Raw genomic sequence first — 24,099 nt, forward strand, 5'->3', positions numbered from 1 at the left:
GGAATAGGTGCAGATTTTTCTTCTGTGATTTACAACTAAATAGCATAGAGCTGAACACACACCCCAGCAATGCTGCCCCAGCTGCCCCCCTGTTATATCTGACACCTTATCCTTGTCTCAGAACATGTAACCTTAGAAACAGCAGCTGTAAACTTGAAGAGTTCCCAGCAACATAAAGCTCATCCCATCACTGCAGTGAGATGCCAGCTCTGAGGGATGGCAGGGTCTGAAAAACAGAGGAGGAAGCAAGGGGGGGGAAGCCTGGGGCAGGTCAGGGTCAGGTAAGAGCAGAGCATTTCAGTCACACAGGAAAACATCCTTGGGATGCTGACTCCCAATTCCTCAACTCAGGAAATACTTGTGGGCACTTTGGAAGGGAAGCATCACTTCTGTCTTTAAGCAGCAGTCACAGTTCATGGCCCTTTTTGAAATGGGGACTTTTCCTGTGACTTGAGTAAATACACTCCATCCTATGAAATCACAAGCCAGCCTGATTTAAAAAAAAACAAAACCAAACAGCAGCTCACATCTTTCCCCTTTTAGAAAATCAATCTCTAAGTAGATGAGAGCATGCAGGACAGGACACAGGGCCAGGGCTTACAGAGCAGAAAACATACTCAGAAACATCCTTATTTCTATGTTAGTAAAACTTTAGCTTGCCATCAACTTTGCCTGTGGCTTCTAAACAGTCACAGGCTCTTGTTCCAGACTCTTTTTTTCCAAATGATAGAGGATTTAGCTGCAGTTTAGTGATCCAAAGCTGTGTTCTGAGCCCTGCTGTGAAGGCAGCACACTTCTTCTGTAAGGGGAAGAACATAGGTAGGAAATGAGAACCTCCAGTCACTGAGGTCTTGAGCTATAAATGTCCTAATCTGTGGTTCCAGAATGGGAAGCTGTTATTTCTGGTGTGATAATGCCCAGAAGCCTCTGTAGGAACCCTTAATGTGAAGTGTCTGGCACTTTGCAACCAGAAGGACACACTTAGCAGTGCTTGTTCCCCTGTTACTGATTTAAATTTACCTTCCAGGTGCATCCTGTAGAATTACACCTGCAAACTCAAGGAATTCATGTTTGGGCCTTTTTTTTTAAATATAGCAGAAATATTTATTTGCTTTGTCTTCCACTCCACTACTCAAAATGACCCAGATTTCATCACTAAAAACCTTTTTTTTTTTCTTTTTCCTTCTGTGAGCACACTATGGAGCTCTGAAAGTCTCTGCTATATGAGATCTCTATTGCTGCTATGTTCAAAATGAGAAATAAAAGCTACTTCTTCCTTTTACAAGCTGAGGTGTGTTCTTACAGTGATTAAATACTGCAAGGCCTTTCAGTTTTATTGGTTCATCCATTGGCAGCCCCCAAGAAGCATGGAGAAGGTGATGTCCAAGTGTAGCTGTGGTTTCCAGTGAGCATTCTGCTGACCTCCCATCTTTTCCCTGCCTGATCCCAAGGTCCAGCATCCTAAGGCTGGGTTTGAGGAGGTGAACATTGGCTCCAAACTAACAAAAAAACTCTCCTGAAAGGTTGTGGAGGAAGAAAACCTTCTTTGCAAACCTGGTTCCATGTAGCAGACAGTGTTCTGGCAGCTGTGGGGCACAACGTGGGGTGGGATGACTGCACCCAGGAGCTGGTCAGAGGTTGCAGTGTTATTTCTAGATCCTACTCTGACTTCCCTGCAGCTCTGAGTTTTGCTTCTGACTCTCTCTTTGCAGATAAAACTCCCTGAAAGCCTTCCCTGGGGGTACAGCCCTTGGTCAACACATCTGTGGCACCCTGGAGTTAACACAGGCAGTACAAGTAGTATTTTTTTTTTTTTTTTTTTTTCCCAAAGATGATCACATTTTATTTATTCACTTTGAGGTTTTCCTGTTGAAAAAATGCTCTGGTTTCATAAAACTGGGACTTTGTGGAGCTTTAAGAGTAATTAGGGAGCTTAAGCAGTTGGAGAGTGCTGTCATGTATCCCATGTTGTGGTAAGAGGATTAAGGCTGTTGATGTGCATGGGGTATAAAAAGTCATTTACTGAACTTCCCACCTGCTTGGTTGTTTTGAGTTTAGGTGTTCAGACAGCTCGTGGTCACTTCCAAGAGCTGGCAGAGCCAGGGTGGAAAAAATGCAGTGGAACAAGAGGGGTAGGAGTACAAGAGCAAAAAGGAAACAGAAAGCACACAAAAAAAATTAGTGAAATGAAGGGTAGCAGTGCAAGAGCAAAAAGGAAACAGCACCCCAAAAAAAAAGTGAAATGAGGGGTAGAAGTACAAGAGAAAAGAAACAAAAAGCACCCAAAAAAAAAGCAGTGAAGTGAGGGATGGGAGTACAAGAGCAAAGAGGAAACAGAAAGCACCCAAAGTGATCCCGTGCACACATAAAGAAGCCCTGGCTGTGGCAAGGATTGTAAATAAATTATCTCTGGTTGCATCTTCTTAGAATCCTTGAATAATTTGGGTTGGAAGGGACCTCTAAAGGACATCCAGTCCAACCCCCCCTCACCTAGATCAGGTTGCTCAGAGCTTCATCAAGATTCACCTTAAATATCTCCAGGGATGAGGCCTCAACCACCTCCCTGGGCATCCTGTTTCCATTTTTCCATTCCCCTGGTGGTAAAGAACTTTATCCTAACATCCAGCCTAAATCTCTGCTTCTCTAATTAAAAACCATTGCTCCTCATCCTATCACTCCAGACCCTCCCCAGCTTTCCTGTAGCCCCTTCAGGGACTGGAAGGTCATCATTAGGTCTCCTTGGATCCTTCTCCAGGCTGAACACCCCCAGCTCCTTCAGCTTAGCATCCTAAGAAATATTTGACTTTCTTCTGCCTCTAAGCCCAATATACCAGGTCTGGGGCAGAGAATCCTTGTCTTACTGGGAACTCCCCTAGAAATGCTTGTGTGTGCTTCCCTCCAGAGAGCACTAAAATCCAGGGAAGGCTGGGACAGTGGGAAAAAAAAGCAGGTTTGAAAAATCATCCTATGTCATTCCCATAGGGTTTCTGGCACCAACCTCCATGGCCAGATTCTGGGGTTTGAGCTCTTCCAGCTGGGCTGCCGCTCATCAGCCTCTTCCATGTGGGTGTAGCTGCTTGGTTCTGTGTATGGGAAAAAGCATCCAAGGCTTTGGGGACTTTGTGCTGACCCTACCATGTTCTCTGTCTCCTCCAGGGAGAGGCTGGAGCTGCTGGGAAGCAATTCCAGAGAGCAGAGCTCCCTTAGCTCATGTGGGATGGAGCTGAACCATTGCTCCAGGGAAATAAATGTTCTTGCATGAAAAGATTGTCTCTAACACTTTCCTGAACCACCAGGATTTCCAGTTGATAAATTTTATTTATCTGTTTGTTTAATAGCCAATTTTTTAACAAAGCCATTTCCTCATGAGACTCACTCAAAAACAAGTTTCATTTTTCAGTGGCATATGTGTTTGTGCTGCAAGTAAAGGCAGGGTTTGATGTGAAGGCTTTCAGCATCTCATTACTTGGGTCACTTGCTTATTGACTTTAGTTACAAAGATAAATTAAATGTCCTGATGATTTGCCTGGAAAACATGCTAAGCTGTTTTCCCCTCTTCAAACATAAAATCACCCCCTTTGGAGGTAGTGTTTTTACATCAAATATTGCTAATGCTTATACAGGTGGATATATATATATATAGATATATATTTTTTTTTTATTATTGGCTAGAAAGGAGCAGTTTGGATGTGAATAGTGGTATTTTTGAACAGTGTGTGCTAGAGCAGACCTGGGAGAGAAAGATGTATGAAAGTTGCTGGGATCTCCCTCCACCATGGGACCATCCCAAACCAGCCTCTGGGATTTAGCTACCAGGGTCACCCTGCTGAGAGTGGAAGTTTTGCTGACATAAAAACTCCCCATGCTGTATTTTGGGGTTATTTCATAAGTGTGCCCAGCATAAGACACTGCTTGGGAGGTTCTGTTGGGGGTTGAGAGTGGTGCCCAGATGGTAGTTGTAAGATTGCAAGGGGTGAGGATGTCATTAAAGTTGTCAGCATTACCCACAGTGGGCTTTTTATTCTCTCTGTTTCACATCTCCCAGCTTGAAGGCTTTGTAGCTGTAAAACATGATGGTAAAGGCAAATAAGTAGACTTTTAATTAAATGGGGTTTTTTTGGCTGTTGTGTAACTCTGCAAGCAGCTGCACTTCCATTCCACAGTCTCTCATATGTTCTCATTCTTAGATCAGTGCTATTGGTGATACAGCATTTAGGCAGTGGGAAAAGAGTGAAACTTTTCCTTCTTGGTCCCCTGAAAGTGTCCAGAAATTCAACTGTTTTCCAGAAATTTAACTGTTTTCATATGATGCCCTATGCCATGTGGTAACCTGCAAACTGACTGCCCAAACCCGTTACCCTTGGCATCCCAATCTTCTTCTTGGTGCCCCACTGATGTTCTTCACCTTTTCCAGGCAAGACTTCCAGTGGGAAGAGGTACAGGAGTTGTTTCTACCTGTGCCAGCTTGACATGACTTGACCCTAAAGGGTTTCTCTGTAATGCTGGAGAAAGTTGGGTGGATATCAGGATCCTTTAGACAGCAGGGAATCAAGCTGGATTGCAGGGATTTCCTTCATTTACCTGCCTAAATCTTACCATTTAATTTTAATTTTATTTTTTGGTTGACCAAATAAGTTCTTTATTTAACTTGTCAGACCTCATCCCAGGACTCTTCTGAGCAGAGGCAACAGAGAGCAGCTGTGGGGTGGTTTTCAATCCCTTTTTGTTTCTCCTTGGATTGCTTTTAGACCCAGCTCTTAATTCTCTCCACAGATAGAAGTCAGTCTGCAATGTGTGGCTCACTTTATTGCTGATGCTATGAGGAAAAAAAATCCTTTTTTTATGCTGGGGGAGGAAGGAAGAGGAAATGCCCTTTCACAGGAGCTGTTGAGAGCAATTTTTGTGACCACGTGCAGATGAGGAGGCATTGCCAGAGGTTTCCTTACAGAGGTTGGAAAAGTGCAGGCAAATCACACATTGCTAAACAGCTGGAAATAAATATCACTGAAACCAAATGTAGAGCAAAAGTTTGTGCTCCTGAAGGGCCAGGCAGGAGTGGAAAGTTTCTGGTGGAAAGTGAGCAAATAAAACCTTCCCTCGAAGCATGGGTTGCTGAGAGAGCCCTTGTGGTCCAAGAGGAGAACAATCTTGGGAAGAACTCTCCAATTTTCTCTTCCACGTGGAAGAAAGTCCATGTGGTGTCTGTTTGGGAGGTGTTTGGTTTGGTTTGGTTTGTTTTTTTTAGTGCATCCTCACGGCTTGGCTCTGAGTTCCAAGCAGCTCCAGAGTATGGATCATGGGTTTTATCATTTATCTAGAATTCTTGTGCTGGGAAGGACAAAGGAAAGCAAGATTCATCTACCAGAATAGCAAATGGAAGCATCCACTTGCCTTAAAACTTGGTCAGAGCTACAGGTAGGATAACTTAAGGAAGCTTTGTGTAACCTGGGCTTGTGGGAGATGTCCCTGCCCAGGCAGGAGGGTTGGATCTTGATCTTTGAGGTCCCTTTCAACCCAAACCATTCTATGATTTTAAGTTAGGATGACTCCTTTGACTTAGGAGAAGCTTTGATTGCTCTTTTTAATGAAGATGAATGAAATGCAAACAGCATAAGATCCTCTATTAAAGGCCTGGGTGCTTGCTGCCCATTTCCTACAAGGGAGCAGTATCTAAAATAAACTGGAATACAATAGAGAAGTGTCACATGCACTCACTTTGAGCTGTCTTGGCTGGCTTGTCATAAAGCCATCAAACTGGCTATGGTTGGAGAATGTTCTGATGTACATTTCTTCCAGGCCATTAAGAACAGAGCTGATATGAAAACTGATTTTCTGGCAAGGCAGATAAGCTCCAGTGCTTCCAGAGCTTACAGGAGGGAGCTTAGTGTGAAACTGAACTTCTGAAAAATCTCACTTGGGAAATACTAAAACACTGGGCTTCATTTTGTTCCTGGTTTTTTTTTGGTTTTGTTTTTTTTTTTTAATCCCCTTATATTGATCTCTGCTCATTGAGAATGATGAAAAATTGTTGAAACTGTCTGTCATATTTCATCAGTTGACACTTTACACAAAAAAATCGTGATTTTTTTTTTTTTATGGCTGTGTATTTTCTGACAGAAATCTTCTGATAGCATTTTTTGATGTTCTCTAAATAAGACCCCAAAATAATGCTGTGTGCTTTTGGAGATGAACAACCCAGGAATATAAAACTGTCTCTGATTTCTTGGACTTAGGGAAAAGGCATTAATTGGCTTTTCAAACCCTGGTCTTTGAAAGCTGTACCTTGTGTCAGAGGGGAAAATATTTCCTAATTGACAAAAAATAAACTTGTGGATAGATTTTTCTGTGTCTGTATATAATGCACCTTATGTGTGACTAGGTTTTTAGATTCTTGCTCAGAAAGCAATAAAATGCCTTCTAAATACTTTTAACTGATGCTTCTATCACTCCTGTGCCTGATTCAGGAGTATTCAGTGAAGTTAAATAATTTCAAGTCAGCCCTGGATTAGCTCTGTACAAAGAATTGTTTCCAAACCATGAGATTTGGATGGGCATTGTACCTGGGCCTATCAAGGTAACAGAATATTTTATAATGAATTTTAGTTACTCTTTCAATAAGATTTCTAAGTCTTTTACACAGCAAAGTAAAAAGAATGTTTTCATCCACTGGGTTTCCTTCTGAAACATCTGATTTATCCTGCCCCAAGTGACAGTGCTTTTGACCTCAAGATTTTTATGTTAAGTTGGAAGTAACGATGGATTACAGTAGGTTTTGAAGCTTTTTATTCTGAGTTTCTGAACTCTGAGCTGCTAAATAACAGGTTGGTAAAACAGGAAAAATGGAAAAAGAGAAATTACTCATTAAAAACGTACTCAAATTACTTAGTCCTGCAAAAAAAAAAAAAAATTAGGAAAATGCAGTTAATCCATTTGGAATTTTTTTTTTTTCCTGCTTTTTCCCCCTGCTTTTTTTAACATGCTGCTGAGTAAGGAAGTCTAGAAACACTGGTGGGACAGGCAGGGGGAAGAAGGTGACAGCTGGGGACCCATCCAAGAGGGAGCTGAGATTGCGGAAGGACGCGCGGGTGCTGCCTGCAGGATGGCCACAGAGAAATGAAATGTGAACTTTTCCTTCAATCTTTTTGCTTTTTTTCTGCAATGTCTCTGCTTGCTGAGCAGTTGAGCACGCAGGCTGCTCTCTCCTTAGGCACCAGCCCCAGGGATGCTGCTGCAGTTTGCCCTGAGCAGAGCTGAGCCAAAACGGGCTCCGCAGTGCGTGCGGGCTGAGGGCGAGGTGCCAACCTCCTCTCCACACTTGGACCTCCAAGTATGGAAACACAAATGGCTTTCCCTGCTTCCCCTGTATTTGTTTGGAGTCTCTTCTTAACAATTAATATAGGTTTGCCTCTGGGGGAAACATTCCTTCAGAGTGCAAAGCAGAAAATGGGATGAACCTGGTGAAAATAGGTTGTGGTAGCACTGATGAATTGGTGCTGGTTGCACATGCAGGATTTTCCTGGGAGGCAGGGTGAGGAGGAAGGAGAGTTTGTGTGTCCATGTTGTATCCTAACAGGAGAAGTTTAGGTTCTTTTCCATGTGCTGCAAAATTAATTAAGCCAGCCCAAAGTGCTGGTGCTGCCCAGGTCACTCTGTCCCCACCCTGCATCTCCACAGCTCTATCCTCATGTTGGGCAACTCCAGGAGTGCTTTTCTGCTTGAATGTATGTTGGAAATCCTGATGGATTTTTAAAGCAAAATCCCTGTGTGAATAAATATATTCTCCATGCCCAGGTGCTAGCACAGAGGAGAGAGAAAAATCTGAATTTTTGCAGTCATAATTGTGTATTTGTTCTGTAAGACTAGGCAAGGCCACTATTCTGTTTGCCTCAGTAAAGCTTTGAAAGGTAAATGGTGCATTTAAGGAACACTGAACTCTCTTTCTATCAGGAGTTTCTGGGTAAATGCCATTTAAGTCAATGTAAAAATCTTTTAAAAGTGCAAATTCACTATTCAGGTTTCTTGTGTGGTTGATTCTCTGGATGGGATGTATTTGTGTACTTAGATAGAAAGTCATATTTAAATAATTTAGTTTAGACTAGTCATTAACTATGCAAACCCCAATTCATGTTAAAAATTCATTTCTCTTCCTACTGAAATTCAATGTTGTCACTCCTGTTTCATGGCAAATCAGTAAATTATGAATCAATTTTGCCAATAAAAGCTGCTTTTTAAGACAATGAGATTATACAGGGGCTTTCAGAATTATATTTAGTCAACAATTAGGTTGATGTTTGAGTCAGTAAGTGATTCAGCTCACTCTTTTTAGAGCTCTGTAGGCTCTGCATGGCAAAGAGGGTACAAATCTTGCATATTTATTTCAAGAAGGACAGCAGAGAGTTGGTGATGTGTGGCTGGATAAGGCTGCTGGGTAAGGCAGGGTTGTCCTTTTCCAGGATTCCTGGCAGTTCTCCATCATCACTTTTTAAGGCAAACTTGTGCAGCTACTGAAAACTTAATTACACCCAAAAATACCCTTTTTTGTGCTCTTGATTTCCAGCCTGTTGCCCATATCCAGCTGTCTCTCTGACCCATTGCACTTCATCAGGCTGAATGCTTCAGGGGTGCATTTTGGTTGCTGTAGGCAAGATTTAAATTGTTACCCCCACTCCCAGGTTCTGAATTTAAAAAAATTTAAAAACCACCTCTATGGCTTACCTGGAAGTTTGTCCAGGCACTGGAGTTTTACTCCATAACTACTCCAGGCTTTCTGTAGGAGTAGGAATAGAGTCTGTGCAGTGTATTATTCTCAGAAAGCTGTGTCTGCTGTAGAAATATCCAAACCTGGTTAGGTTGTGGGGAAGGAGAAAGTGATGTTCTCCAAGTCATTCATTCAGAATCATTTGTAGAGCATTTTTTGTAGAGCATTTTGTAGAGCATTTTCTCTCAGCTCTAAGAGTCTGGTGGGTGCCAGCTGAATGTGAGTCTCCTGATCAAAAGAAGAGAACTCTTTGATAAGAGGCTTTATTATTGCAATAACAGTTCAAGTTAAATATATCTGTTCTAGCCCTGTAGTTTTCACTTGATAATGGAAACCTTTCAGCTGAAATTTTCTGCTCAGTCCTTATCAGAACGTGGTTTATGTCGTGCTCTGGTCCTGTTGTATAGAGGAATGGGCTTTCAACTGAACTCTTTCCCTTCTCTTCTCTTGCAAATTAAAATTGGAAAGTAACCTTTAAATACCTGTTTCTTTCCCCAATGCACTTGTAAAACCAAAAAAAGCAAAAAATCAACAACAAAATTTTGATTGCTTTTGTGGCATTCTTTGTAATCTGAAGCTTCACTGTTTCAATGTTTTGGTGCTATTTTTGCTATTTTTGAGTTCACCAAAGTATTAAGGCTTAAGAGCAAGTCCAACCACAGTCTTTGTGTTGTTCCTTGTAGTACCATTGCAGGCAAGATTTCTCCTGCAAGCTTTAGTTGTTGCTGTAACTAAGGATGTGCCATGAGAGCATGAGGGCCAGGGCTGAAGGGGAGCTGGAAATTAAGGTGCCAGATTTATGAGATCAATCAGTGTTGCAATCATGACATTTTGGCAGCCCTTAGAGCCTCCTATTTTTATGTGTTGTGATTTGGTATTTTTGTTTGGTTGGTTTTTTGATTTTTGTGTGTGTGTGTTTTGGTGGTGTTGGTGGTGGTTTTGGGTTTTTTTGTTTGTTTTTTTGTTGTTTTTTTTGTGGTTTGTTTCTTTAGAGTTTTTTGGGTTTGTTTTTTTTTTTCTTTCCCCTTTTCTTCTGGAACAGTTGAAACCAGCAGGGAAAGTGCAAGGTCAGTGAAAAGCTGGGGTAGGGCTTTTTGCACAGGTGTGTAGTGAGAGGACAGCTTGAAGAGGGAAGATTTAGGTCAGGACAAAAATCTTTCTTTTTAGGGTGGTGATGCTGGAACAGATTTCCCAAGGAAGCTGTGGCTGCCCCATCCCTGGCAGTGTTTAAAGCCAGGTTGGATGGGGCTTGGAGCAACCTGGGCTGGTGGGAGGTGTCCATGCAGAGGGGTTGGAAATGGATGAGCTTTAAGATTCCTTCCAGTTTGTGATTCTATGATTCTAAATTATGGGAGGAAGAGGACTGGTGTATGTATTAAAATTAAAAAAAACCTCCCATGAGTTGCTGTGGGATGACAGCCCATGTCTTTGACTTATTCTGGTCGTGTCAGAGTGCAGGGTAAGGCTCCAATGTGGTGGCAAATAATTCCAAAGGATGTTGGCATGATCTGTGTATGGAAATTTGAAAGTCTTGGATTAATCACAGGGAACTGGGCAGGAACTAAAGGTGCAAAAGAAAGGGTGGGATCTGGTTCTAGTGCCCAGGAATTGTGTCAGCAGGGATGATCCTCCACTCTCTGGAGGACTCAGACACCTTCCTTGGGGGCTGTTTGAGGAAGGCACTGCCTTGACATGCATGTGGGAAATAAAAGACTTCCCAGAAAAAGGCCAAAAGAGGTGCTGAGAGTGAAAGGTACAGATGGGGCATGAGTGGAAAAATTAAATAAATGCTTTCTCCCAGACCTCTGTGCCCTCCTAGTCGTGCTACAAAGGAACAACTATTCAGAGTCTGCTGTCCTTGTGTAATAAAGGAGGAAAACAGAATGTAGGAGGGAAGTTTCCTGATGAGATCTGTCAGACAGTGGATATACTTTCAAAGAAGTCATGTCATCACTTTGGCCTTGTTTTCCTACTTCAGGAAAGTTATTTAGTCCCACTTTATATTGTTGGTGTCACTCAGGAGTGAGTTTCTTTTCCCTTCCTGCTTTTCTCCTAGGTCCAACACGAAAAATGCCCCTGACTGCCAGTGCCATGGACTTTTTTCAGCTCTTTGTCCCTGACAACGTGCTAAAGAACATGGTGGTCCAAACCAACATGTATGCCAAGAAGTACCAGGAGAGGTTTGGCAGTGATGAAGCCTGGATTGATGTCACCTTGACAGAGATGAAAGCCTTCCTGGGCTACGTGATCTCAACCAGCATCCACCACTGCGAGTCCGTCCTCAGCATCTGGAGCAGTGGCTTCTACAGCAACAAGAGCATTGCACTTATCATGACCCAATCCCGATTTGAGAAGATCCTGAAGTACTTCCATGTCGTGGCCTTCCGTTCCAGCCAGACAACCCACAGCCTCTACAAAATCCAACCTTTTCTGGACTCTCTGCAGAATGGCTTTGACTCTGCTTTCCGACCGTCGCAAGCCCAGGTAAGAGGTAACCTCATGGCAGGGAACATCTCACCCAAGTGCTCCAGGTTGGCTGGATGTATCTGGAAGCCTGGAACCTGGGGAAGGAGCTGGGGTTTGGGAATGTGAAGCCAGGCTGTGCTGCCTCCAGGAAACCTGAGAGAAAGTGGCACTGTCCCCTGGCAGTGCTCAGCATCGTCTGAGTTGGGGCTCTGCAGTGCAGGTTCCTGATGCTTCCTGATGGTCTCTGAGCTGGGGCTGCTTGCTTGGATGCTCTAATCTAGTCCACAGACTTCTCAGTGAGCTTGACACCCTTGGGAAGATGTGTTGCATCTCCTCAAGGGAGAGCAGGAGGAGCAGAGGTGGTGGAGTTGGGCTGGATGAACAACCTGGAGTCCCAGGCTAAGGGTTGGATGCAGGAGCTGAGCTTGCTAGGAATGACCTGCTCAGGAGATGCTTGCTGTGGGGTCCAGCAGCACAAAAACCTCCCCACAGCTGGGCAAAGGAAAGGTTTTAGGGTTTGGGAAGGTTTTTAGCCTTTGCTGTCTGTGTCTGTGGAGTGCCTGGGCCAGTCCTGGGTTTTAATGATTGATGCTCCCATGGAAAAACAGTGATGTGTGGATTTGCAACTAAAGTGCCAATGGAAATACTGCTCCCACCTCTCAGTTCTACACTTCCAGGAATAAAAGTAGACAGACTCTGATGAATTTACATTTCCAGGTACAATTAGCAGAATGCCAGTCTGGAGGGAGGCTGCTCCATAGACTGGGCATACAATAGAAAGACCTAAAAATAGTAACTTTTGTAGCTGATGGTTGTCTGACCACTTCTGTACAGTTGAACCATTTTATTGTTTTTTAAAGTGCAGCAGAAATCTTTTCTTAATATTCACCATACTGTTTAAACCTTGCTCCTGTATAAATGATCTCCTTTTGGAGCTGTGGCTGCTGGTCACATTCAGAAGTCTGTAAAGAAAAAGGAACAAGCATGAAATACATTCCTGCTTGAAATAATTTTTCAATCATCTCTCTGTTTTCAGATATAAAAAGATTTTGCTTAGACATTTGGAAATGGTGTGTTCATCACCCTCTGTTCCTTCCTGTTGCCCCTCTGAAGCATCACATTTTTGCCCAGTGAACAAAATGAATGAAGATGTAGATGAAACACATTGATTGAAGTGTGCTTAAAATAAATAGCAAGTGTTTAGAGTTTGTTTGTTCTATTTTATAGACAATAAAATTTGTACCTTTGTAATTCAGGATAGCAACTGCCTAAAAACTGTTAGTGTAGAGAAGGGAGGAGTTCTCTCACTAATCCTGGCCAGCAAGGTGCATTTCCAATGAGATAAAATAGAGTGATAAAGATGGAATTGTTTGGGCTGAGCTCTCATTAAGGTATGAAATGTAATCCTCATGGCCACTGACTTCAATGGGCAGGAGATAAAGGCTTCAGAAATGTGATCACTTTGTCTAATGTAAATGCTCCTAATGGGGTGCTGTGAGACATGCTGGGAGTGCAAATCCATTAAAGGATAAAATTTGATTTGCATGTCTGTCCCTTCTCCCATCCCTTCCCCCCTCCTGAGCAAGAACTGGATTGACAAAATCAGAGCATCCCATTGGCAGGGGCAAAATCTCTACAAGCAAAATCTATGCTTTTGTTGAACCTGGAAACAAGATGCTGCTTCAAAAAAAAAAAAAAAATAAGGGTGGGGGGGAAGTAGAGATGACCCAGTTCAATTTCTTCCCCTTTTACTTTTCTACTCTCTCATCAGTGTTTACGTCAGGGATTTTTGTCTGCTCTGTGTTTCAATGGGACTGAGTGGAACAAAAAGCACTAAAATACAGCTTCAAAAATAACTCCATGAGAGAGAAAGAGGTTTTGAATCTGTTGTTAAAAATACTTCAATGTAGGGCTGGTAGCCTACTGGAGGATGCTCCACGCCTCCTCCCAAAAGGAGCCCTGTGCCTGACATCCTCCTGGGTGTCATCCTGGGGACCACACTGGGGGTCTCAAGACACAAGGACCCCATCTGCTCCAAACGTCAGGAAAGACCTCTCCATGGAGATTGTCTGGAGAGCAGATTAGCAGACTGCAGTAAACATCAAGCCCAGAATGTCAGGCCCAGTGAGAAATAAAAGAAATAATTAAAAATAATATCCCAGTCGCAGAGAAACAAAGGAAAAAGGGGAAAGCCCCATTTAGATTTTGGATTTGCTGCCTCTGAAGGGGTTTTGGGAAGAGGGGCCCAGGTTTCCATAATCAGGATGTCTGGAATCCCAAGTTTAAAATGGATTTGTTGCTGCAGGGACATCTGGACTTTAAACATCAGACCTGGGGGGTCTGGGTGGCTCGTGCCTGAGCTGTGATCCTCACCAAAGCTTTAGGTGACATCTTGTAGGTGGCATCAGGCAAAGGAATGGCTTGGGCTCCTTGCTGCTGAATCCAACAAGGGTGTTGGGGGCTGTAGGTAGGTTTGTCACTGACTTTTCTTCCTCTGGCACTATGGCCTCACAGAACATGGGTCAGGAAGATGCCACCTTTAGCTCACCCCAATGGACAGAGCAGACTGCATCCAGCAGACAGTGCAGCATCTGCCTTCACTGTTATTTCTTCTATAGATTTTTTTTTTTTTTTTTTTTGAGAGCTAGCAAAGATTGACAGAAGCAAGTGGAGCTTCTGTCAGAAAACATTAAGGTGTTTTTTTTTTTCTCATGCGTGACTCCCCCCAAAAATGTGCATGCAAAAATGATACCATGGTTGCTATGTAAGGGAACAGAGGGAGAGAGAGAACTATGCCAATATGGCAAAACAAAGAAAACAATCCAGTGAATTATAATTATTCTGCTAAATATACTGAGCAAACAAAAGGAAATAATTACTCTCCAGCTTATGAAGGGACTGGAAGGGCAGAACAGTGTAATTGTGTGTCAGCAGCACGAGCTGCCATTTCAGAAGTTAAAAAAAAATAATGTGCACTGACCTAGATTGGATAGCAATGACAGGAATAATCTCTGCATCCTGTCCCTGTAGAAATAACTGCTGCCTCCACCCAAGCAACGAGGAGTTTTGCATCTGTGCCTGGAACCAGGGTTGTCTCTTGGCTTCTTGGCTTTGTCTCTGTGCTGCTATCTCCAAGTTGGAGACAGGGCAGATGCCTGAGCTGGGGTGGTCCTGCACCAAATTGAAGGGTACTCACCTGCCAAGGAGATTCACTGAATTCCAGAAACCAGAGGAGGTCAGGAAAACAACATCACTGCTCAGCTGTCCTGTGCCTGCTGAGCAGTTCTGTGCTCATCAGCAGGATGTGACCAGACAGGATTGCTGTCCCTGCCTGCCCCTCCATTCTCCTCTTCCTCTCTTCCCAAAGTCCCTTCCTTCTCTTTGCCACCTGGGAACCAGGTCTGCACCTCCCTGGTGAAATGTCAGCAGAGAAAAGTCAGTTTAAATCCTTACTTCAGGCAGGAGTGAACTCCCTGGCAAGAAGAGAGACGTGACTGAGTGGGACCAGTGACTGAGTGGGACCAGTGACTGAGTGGGACCAGTGACTGAGTGGGACCAGTGACTGAGTGGGAGCAGTGACTGAGTGGGAGCAGTGACAAAGTTGGGTTTGTTTGTTTTCTGCTCCTTTTGGCATCACAGGGCAGTTTCAATGCTTCAGTGAAGTTCTTCCAAACCAGCTCCCAGCATCAGCTGGCATTTTCTCTGAACCGCAGAGAGGCAAAACAAGGCTGGTCAGCTCATCTCTCTCTGTGTCCTCATGGTTAAATGTTGATTTAATACTGGGCATTTCCAAATGAGAAGATCTTGCTCAAGCCACACCTGCTGCATCTCAGTTTTCTTGTTTACAGGATGAGTCTTTGTAAGTGTTCCAGTCCCAAACCAGGAGGGTTCTGTCTTGGGGCTCCTGTGAGTGGGACACAAAGATGTCACTGTTGAGAAGTCATCAGCCAAGCATCAAGCACAGAGCAAGAGAAAGGCAGAGAGAGGAACAATGAGTATATTGAGAAGCAAGGGACATTTCTGATGTCCTGTAGCTCTGGGTCAACTGATCCTCCAGTGAAAGCAGATTTTAGGGAGAATTTAACAGCAGAAAATTATGAACCTTTATGGCTGGTTTTAAACTACCTAATGGTAATGAAGGGCTGTACAAACTGATTTTATTCTTTTTCTTGAAAGAGAGTCAATTGATAATAAATTAGTAGAAGAACAAGAAATCCTTACTGCAGGGAGGTTGGACTCGGTGACCTGTAGAGGTCCCTTCCAACCCAAATCATTGTAAGACTCTTTGAAATCTTGGTTCCATTGAAGGTGGGAGTTAACCTTTGAATGATGGCAAAGAAGATCAGAAAAATGTGGAGAGGCCAAGCAGGACTTTAAAAGGGAAGAGAAAGAATCAGTCTGATGTATTAAAGAAGATCTATCAGAGAGAAATGAAGAAAAGTGATGTGGCCACTGTGATGGACCAGGAGGATGGCAACCTGGAGGGCAGGATTGCCTCACCTTGAGGCCAAAAGGAAAACTCTTGGAGGGTGGCTGTGGGTTTGGATGAAAATTTGACTGGGTGGGTGGGTTGTTAGTCTAAAATGGGAAACATTACTCAGAAAGCATGGAAAATGCAGGCAGTGCCTGGCTCAGAAGACCTTGCAAGGAGCTGGAAATAAAGAGATTCAGATTCCTTGGCCAGTGAGATCTGCAGCAGGAGGAGAGGGATGTCTGCAGTGGCCAGAAAAAAAGGAGATATTAAGGGGCTATCTTAAGGGAAGGGAGATGCAGCATAATAAAATCAGAAGTGGCAGGAAGATATGCAAGCAGAGGTGTCAGATACCAGCAGAGAATTTAGTTTTGGTGCAAAGAAGCAGATGCAGTGGCTTAATCTGGGCATAAAGTGCAGTCAGCCAAGGGACTCAGTTTCCAACTGGATGGTGCCCACCAAAAACCAGACACAAGGCAAGGGGAAGAAGTTTGTCCAGGAGACAGCCTGTGCTGGGGATGGCCACGGAGCTAAAAGAACAGGAGCTGTCTCAAGGATGTGTTTGCTCATTATTCTAAGGCAGTGGGGTCCAAGAAGTCCAAGTCCAGCAGAGTTAGTGGTGCTGGGCTTATTGGGTTCTGCTTTTTGTGGTGAGAACAGAATGGGTGGAACTCTGGGGTTGGAAAAAGTTTTGGAGGTGATGTAAAATGGAGAAGAAAGGCATTTCTGAGAGTGGTATCTGTTTTTTTTTCAGTAAAAGAAAGGTGCTGGGAGATGGAGCAGTTGCTGGAGAGGCAAGACTCCAAGATGGGACTCCCAACACTTGGAGTGCATCTCTTTTTTTTGAGGGAAAATGAGGAGTGAAAGCTTTGCAAGAAGATCTAGGAGGGCTGAGGATGGCTGTATAGAAGAAGGAAAAAAACCACACAGTGGGATAGCTGTGGGGGAGTAAAGCTTAGACTGGAACACAACTGGGGATTTGAGTGAAGAAAAAGGGGGGTAACTTCTATTAAGAAATCCACAAGGTTTCTTTCCTGTAGGGAAGTCAGAATGGGAAAAGGAGAGGACATGGGGAGTGAGTCAAAGATGGTGAAGAGGTGGCCAGGAATATGTGTAGGAGTCAATTAAGTAGAAAGTAGATTTTTATCTGGGAAGATGAGAGGCAGGAAAAAGTGTGCCATGAGGGCATTAAGCTCATTCCTGGAAAAGTGGGCAGAGCAGGAATGGGGAATGGGGAAAGGAGCAGCTCCCACTTTGCATGGGTGTTTGGCAAAGATGTGGATTTGAGATTACAGAAGGAGCAAGGAAACTGAGAGTCAAGGAGAGTGAACAAACTAATAGGACTGGTCAGGGGCAATAGGGCTAACTTGGGTCATGAAAACACCACATCAGTGCCAGAAACAACACATTTCCCCCTTTGAAAACAAGGCAGGAATCAGCTGTTCCAGCTGTGGGCACAGCCCAGGCAGTTCCTTGCTTGCAGAGAACTTTAGAGCTGTTGAAGCAGTGTTTGGATAGGGAGGAGTGAGAAAACTTCCCTCCCCACCCTCTCTGGAGGAAGCAAGAAGAGCAAGCTCCAGGGTTTTCATTCCAGTTTCCCATCCTGTTGGCATTCCTTTTGGCAGCAACATCAGCTCTTGCCCTCCTCTCTTTCCATTTTCATTCCCCCTTCCCAGCAGTTCCTTGGGGGCTTTGGTGGAGCTCTTGTCTTCTTATGGGATGTGTTGAGCTTTGGGGATAGGGAAGAGGACAGGAAGCTCTGGGTCCCTGGGGAAGGCAGGGCTGTGAGTGGGTAGAGAGAAAAGAAAGAAGAGGAGTGGTTTTCAACATTTGGATTTGCTTTCTAGGTTTAAGGCTGACAGATTTCACTGTGCCTTAGAGTGGGAAGGGTAAGCAGGATGCAGTGGGGAGAGCTGATGTTCTGGTGCAGAGGAGGGAGCTGAGCTCGTGACAGAAGGCAAAAAATTTCCACAAGTGATGCTTTTACAGCTTTTTCTTCCTGCTGCTCTCCATCCTACATCCTACCAGTTGAACCACAGCACTCAGAAGGATCTGGCAGGCTAAGAGGGTCTTTCCAGAAGGTGAGGAATTCCTAACAGCATATCTAGCTCCATCCCAAGGGATGTTGGCCCTCCTCTCTGCCCAGAAGAGGCAGAAAGAAACGAGGGCACGTTTAATATTTGCAAAACACTCTCAGAATTCCCTGAGCTGGAGGTGTGAAGTACCCCAGGTAGCCTTTGGAAAGAAGAGTGGTGTTTTGTGTGGCCCTTGAGAGAGGAAGAGGATTTGGCTGCAGTGGGGGAAGGGGGCAATTGCAAGCATTACAAACGAAAGAGTTTTGTGTGCAGCTTCCCTTGCTTTCATCTGCATTTGGAGGTATAATTTGAGCATTTCACAAGAGTGCTTTCAGATGGCTCTCTGAATGTTTTATGAGCTGTTAAGAAGTGGAGTGTGGATAAATGAAAGCGTGCAGGGGAGGGCACGGGTGCCTATTTTGGGCTGGCAGAAGGATGTTCAACAAACATCTTGTATTCAGGAGGAGGCCAGCAGCTGCTCATCACTGATACTTAACTGCTTACCCACTACATCTCTTCTAGGAGCAGCACTCCCAGGTTAAATGCAGCTTTATTCTCATCCCCACCACTGCCTGCACACAGATGGGTGCAAAAGTAGAGCCCGGGCAGACGTGCAAAGGGTTGGTCTGAGGGGGAGAGCACCTGCTCCAGGGGTATTCTGTCTCCTGAGGTGATGACTCTGGAAAAAAACAGGTTTCTTTAGATCCTAACCCATCTGACTTGTTTTACATGTGGCTTTAGAAGGGTCTAAATGGTGGCCTGCCAGGGTGGCTCCCCTGTCGTGTCCTAAGAGGGGAGCCTGCAGTGACTTGCACTGATTTAGATGTTGGTGTCTGAAGTTTAGGTTTAGTTTCTATTTAGGTGTCTGAAGTTGGTCAGGATTCATCAGCTGAGATGTTTCAGCAGTTTCTAAGCATTTTTACTCACAGGTGACTTGCTGGACCCCTCAGCCCCTGTGCAGTCTGCAATGTGGATGTCATGCACAGCTACCTGTGAGCTGCAGGGAGGTTGTACTGATCTTCTATGGGTGGGTTCTGTGCCATAAAAACTAACAACTCTGCTACCCACTTAATGGAGAGAAACATAACAAAACAGCTATGAGGAACAGGGAACCACTTTCTGCATCATCTGGGTGCAGAATGCAGAAATTGCTTCACTTTTGCAGATTTTCATTACCTGCTCCAACCTGCCTTGTCCTTTTCTATTCCTGCTGCTGGTCCTTTCTTTGTTCCTCCTTTTGTCAAATTTTTCAGCTCCTGAGGCAGCAGAGGCCTCCCTGAAAACCTCCACCAGGTAAAGGTCTTTTCTGTTTCTTTTTGACCTCTTTAAGTGGCAACAGAAAATATCTTTTCCTCCCTTAACTTCTCTCCCTCTTTGCTGTGTGTTCTCCTTTGCTGTAATCAAGTGTTCTTTACAACACATTGTAGGGGATATTTGGGTGGAAGACATTCTGCCAAACAAGATGAAGCTGATGATGAAGCTTGAAGAAGGATCCTGCTGACAACCCCCCCTCCCCACTCCCTGCCTCATTTTGGAGGCACATTGAGCTGTAGATAATAGTTGAGAGGTGGAGGCCACATTTTGGAAGGATGTTAACATGTAAATGCCCTTTGTTTCTTTCCTCCCCTCACGTTTTTTTTTTTTTTTGGCAGGTGCTACACGAGCCCCTGATTGATGAGGATCCTGTTTTCATTGCCACCTGCACGGAGAGGGAGCTGAGGAAGAGGAAAAAGAGGAAATTCAGTCTTTGGGTTCGGCAGTGCTCATCCACTGGTTTCATCTGCCAGGTGGGTTTTACCTCCTCAGATGTCTTGATTCAGTTCCAGCAGGCCCTTGAGTGTACTGCAGGACCAGAGGTGACAGTCCCTTGTCTTCATCCCCCTGCCAAGGACTGCAATCTGCAGGGCCCTGACTCAGATCCTAAATGCAAAGGACGGGGATGAAAAGTTCCCAGTGCTCTGCTGCTTCTCTGATTTAACTGATGCCTCTAATGCTGCCCTCCCTGTCTGCCAGCCCTGAGCTAATTACATTGAAATGGAGATAAAAGGTCTGTCTGTTTGTCTATCTTAAGTTTATCTAACTGTCCAGGTACTGGGACTTCTGGGGTTTTTAATGAGTCAGCTTCTCTTTCTAAGTATAACACTGGGGCAGCCAGTGGTGCCCAACAGACTAAATCAATGTGGTCTCAAGATGTCCATTTTTTCTGGGAGAAACATATTAGCAGGGTTTCCTCTTACATCTCTTTTCACACCTCTACTTCTCAGGCAAAGAAATAAAATCCAATGTGACTTCAAGGTGAGATATGAGTGTGAGCAGGAGAGGTGTTAAAGTTTGTAGTGCTGTAAAGCATTAGGGGCAACCTTTCTAATTGTGAGTAGAAATTCCATTTACTCAATTGCTGATGTGTTTTGAGAGCTCTTGAAAAATCTGTCCCTTTATTTTGATACCTTGAGGTGAGGGGGAAGATATTTTTTGATTTTTTTTTTTTTTTTCCCCAAAGAGCTTCAGTGCTAATGTGGTGTCCTACATGTTCCTGAGCATGTTCAGAGATGCAGGCAGGAGGTGCATATTCCTGCTGAGGCTGAATTCATGTCAAAACTGCAGGGCCTGTGGATTTGCTACAGCTGAACCTTGATTCACAGTAAAATGTGGACCATGAATCCCTGTTTGAGTAGCTGGGCAAGAAAAGAGGCTCACTGGGAGCAGTGGTTTGCATTTTCAGCACTGCTGTTCACTCTCAGAAAAAAATTAAGATCATAGGTTTCCCATCTAAGTTTTAAAGCAGTTTTGTTAGGTACAAAATAGATTCACCTTGTGAAACATCCTTGGAAATTTCAGCTTTCCAGGCTTTTTGGAAGTCATTTCCTTCACAGATTAAGTCCTTAATCTTCAAGGTGGACTCCACCAGTCCCACCAGCAGCATATTACTGAAGCCTGAGGGGTACAGAGAGGACAAAGTTTGCTGATTTTTCTTGCCATCCCCCCCTCCCAGCCCACTGCCACCAAACTGATAAATCTTCAGACATGCCAGAGGTTTCAGATTCTGAGTTATAATTACACTCTGCCTCCTGTCCTGGCTATTGAGAAAGTAAATGAATGGAATGTCAAATTAAACAGAATAGATGCTCAGCACCACCCTAATCCTTCTGCTCCCTTTAATGAATTAGATTCTGATGCTTCACTTGCATCCTGATGACGTCCAGGATTATCTTACCAGCTGCTTTCTATTTTCCTCCCATGGCTTGGCTGTAATTATCATCATGCTGAGATGACTGGGTGAGAGGGACCTCAGGGAAGGGTGAAAAAAAAGATACAGGAACATTCAGGCTAAAATGGGAACAGTTGGTCTGGGGAGGATGGGGATCTTCAGCTGTGGGGTGCTTGAAATGCTCTGGTCAGGTAAGGGTCACACTTCCAAGGGGTCTTAGGGAATCCTTTGGTCTGTCACCCACCTGCTGTCAGAAAAACCTTGGAGCACCCACTTGGAAGTAAGGACAAATTGTGTAATAATGTCTGGATGAGTTCCTTCTCTTATTGTTTCCACATAATGACATCAAGGTCATTTTATTCAGGATAAAATATCAATATTTTATAAGCACTCGGTTCAAAAGTCTGAATAATAGAAATCTATAAAAAGGTGAGGCAGCCCAGGCAGAAGAGGGAAGGAGCTACATATTCCTGGGTCTCAGGAATAGAAGGAATCTCAAGAGGTCTGTGAGGCTCCTGGCCAAAAGCAAGGACCCCTAATCCTGAATGATGAGCCTGGTGGTAGAAAAAATTCTCTGTTTAATGGTAGCCCAGTTTTCTCAGTGATGGGAGGAGTTGGTTGGTTTGTTCTTGTAATGAAACAACTCCTGGTTGGCAGCTCAGGGAGCTGTTGGTAATATTAAACTGTTTGACTTTAGCTGCTTTTTCTCTTGAACAAAACTCTGAATTAGTTTGGTTTTTTTTCTGGTGTAGTTTTTCTTTTTTTTTTTTTTTTTTTTTTGTGTTTGATGGCTCATCCTTTGCTTTTTTTAGCGAATTGTTTTTGTTTAAAAATCCAGCCCAAGCAGCTATTCATGGAACTAGTGGCATAAAACCCAAATATTCCTCATTGATCTAAGAAGGTGCATGGGTTTATTTATGCATAATATCAATAATCTACATATATTTGACTACTTTTCTGTCTTTTGGAATACAGATAACCTTTTCTGTCTTTTGGAATACAGATAACCTGACTCCACCCTGCCAGTTAGGTCTCTAAGATGGATGCACAGCTTCAGATCAAATCTCTGCTTTGGAGTTGTTGCAAAGCATCTTGTTGCAAGGAAACAAAACCTTTCAGAGGGTTAGAAGGGCTCCAGGAGATCTGACTTTGGTGAAGTAGGGAGCAAAAATTCCTTTTTCATCCCTGCTTGCTGCTGGGCATCAGGGTGGGAGCAGCTGCTGCTCCAGGAGAGGGTTTGAGCCTCTTTGTGTCTTTCTTTGTAATTCAATAAGAAGAGGAAACTCAGCTTACAGGACCTCAGCTGTTCCTCTCAGCTGCATCTCCTCATTTCCCTCCAGTAAATTTCCCTAGGTATGGGTTACCATTAAGACACTTCTGAAACCACTATTTTAATATCTTGATTGCTCTTTAAATGATTCCAGGAGCCTAGAAGTGTTTTACAGGCTATTTGCTGAGCAATTCATCCTCAATCAAAACTCTGGTTGTGTCAGTTTTTATATCTCTCTTTTTCTCTCAAAAAGCCTGGAAGCTTCTAAAAAACAAAAACGTGCATAAATGTGATTGGTGGGACTCCTTTTCATTTTAGATGTAGCAACAGAACTCAGGGAAAACTGCTGGGAGTTCCCAAATATCTGATTGGGGTTGTTGTTTTGTCCTGGGAGAACACATCATGCATCCCTTCCTTTTTCCTTTCCTTTTTCCTTTCCTTTTTCCTTTCCTTTTTCCTTTCCTTTTTCCTTTCCTTTTTCCTTTCCTTTTTTCTTTCCTTTTTTCTTTCCTTTTTCCTTTCCTCTTTCCTTTCCTTTTTCCTTTTTCCTTTTTCCTTTTTCCTTTCTCCTTTTTCCTTTTTCCTTTTTCCTTTTTCCTTTTTCCTTTCTCCTTTCCCCCTTCCCCCTTCCCCCTTCCCCCTTTCCCCTTTCCCCTTTCCCCTTCCCCCTTTCCCCTTTCCCCTTTCCCCCTTCCCCCCTTCCCCCCTTCCCCCCTTCCCCCCTTCCCCCCTTCCCCCCTTCCCCCCTTCCCCCCTTCCCCCCTTCCCCCCTTCCCCCCTTCCCCCCTTTCCCCCTTTCCCCCTTTCCCCCTTTCCCCCTTTCCCCCTTTCCCCCTTTCCCCCTTCCCCCCTTCCCCCCTTCCCCCCTTCCCCCCTTCCCCCCTTCCCCCCTTTCCCCCTTTCCCCCTTTTCCCCTTTCCCCTTTCCCCTTTCTTTATTCCTTTCCCCTTTCTTTATTCCTTTCCCCTTTCCTTTCCTTTCCCCTTTCCTTTCTTGTCTGGCTCATGAAGGATGACCACAGCCACAAGGAACTGTTACAAAATGCTCACTCCTTGCATAGCTCTTCCTGCACAAGAAGCTTTTCTGGTTATTTTTGCAGAAGGAGAAGGAAGCTGCTTCCATGCACTGAAGCCCATGGGGGGTCAGTTCCCCCAGTGCCTTGTCCTCAACCACAGCCCCATGGCACCACTATAACCCTAAAGACAGTCCCTGACCCAAAGATTCATCAATCACTAAAATGGAAAGCAGTGTGCAAGGGGTAGAGAGCATCAGGCTGTGTTAATCAGGGTGATAAGCAGTAATGGAATTAGCTCATCAATCTATTTGCTTTAAAAAAAAACAAAAAACATGTGAGAGCATGGTGGAGAAAAGATGACTTTATGGATGTCTTTACCCTTTCCTGCTCCTTAGAATGAAATTTATTCTCTGAGGCTATTCTGGAGACTCATCCTTTCCCACACCCAGCTCTGCATTTGCTTTTATTCCACTGGCAGAAAATTCTCCCAGTCACCCATTTCATTTCCTTTTCACTTCAAATCCCTCTGAAATGCCTCACTCAGATTTATGAAGTCCTTCAGCTCCTGGTGCTGAGGCTGATTTTGAGTTTCCCCTGAAGGATTGATAAGTCAGAACAGATCAAGGACCAAGATTGGGTCTCTGCAGCTTAAGGCTTCCCACACTGACTTGGACCATGGTGTTTATTTAGAGAGCAGCCAGGAGCAGGCTGGTCCCTGCATCAGAGGGTAAGAAATGGTTCTGTCCCTGAAGAGCAGGAGTCTCAGTGAAGGAAGATGCCTGAGTTTGCTCCACAGATCAGTGGCTGAGCTCTCAGCTACAGTAAAAGGTAAAAAT

At 44.1% G+C, this 24,099-nt stretch overlaps 1 protein-coding gene across 1 annotated transcript in view; it reads left to right on the top strand.

Moving 5' to 3' along the window:
* The window catches only part of PGBD5 (piggyBac transposable element derived 5), a 60,599-nt gene that overhangs the window by 17,131 nt on the left and 19,369 nt on the right, over positions 1–24,099 (top strand). Inside the window, exons 2-3 of the mRNA XM_071738925.1 lie at positions 10,815–11,242; positions 19,423–19,557. Coding sequence (XP_071595026.1) covers positions 10,815–11,242; positions 19,423–19,557 — 563 coding nt within the window. The remainder of the gene's footprint in view (positions 1–10,814; positions 11,243–19,422; positions 19,558–24,099) is intronic.

This window comes from Heliangelus exortis, chromosome 3, assembly GCF_036169615.1.
Source record: "Heliangelus exortis chromosome 3, bHelExo1.hap1, whole genome shotgun sequence".
Classification (NCBI taxonomy): Eukaryota; Metazoa; Chordata; class Aves; order Apodiformes; family Trochilidae; genus Heliangelus; species Heliangelus exortis.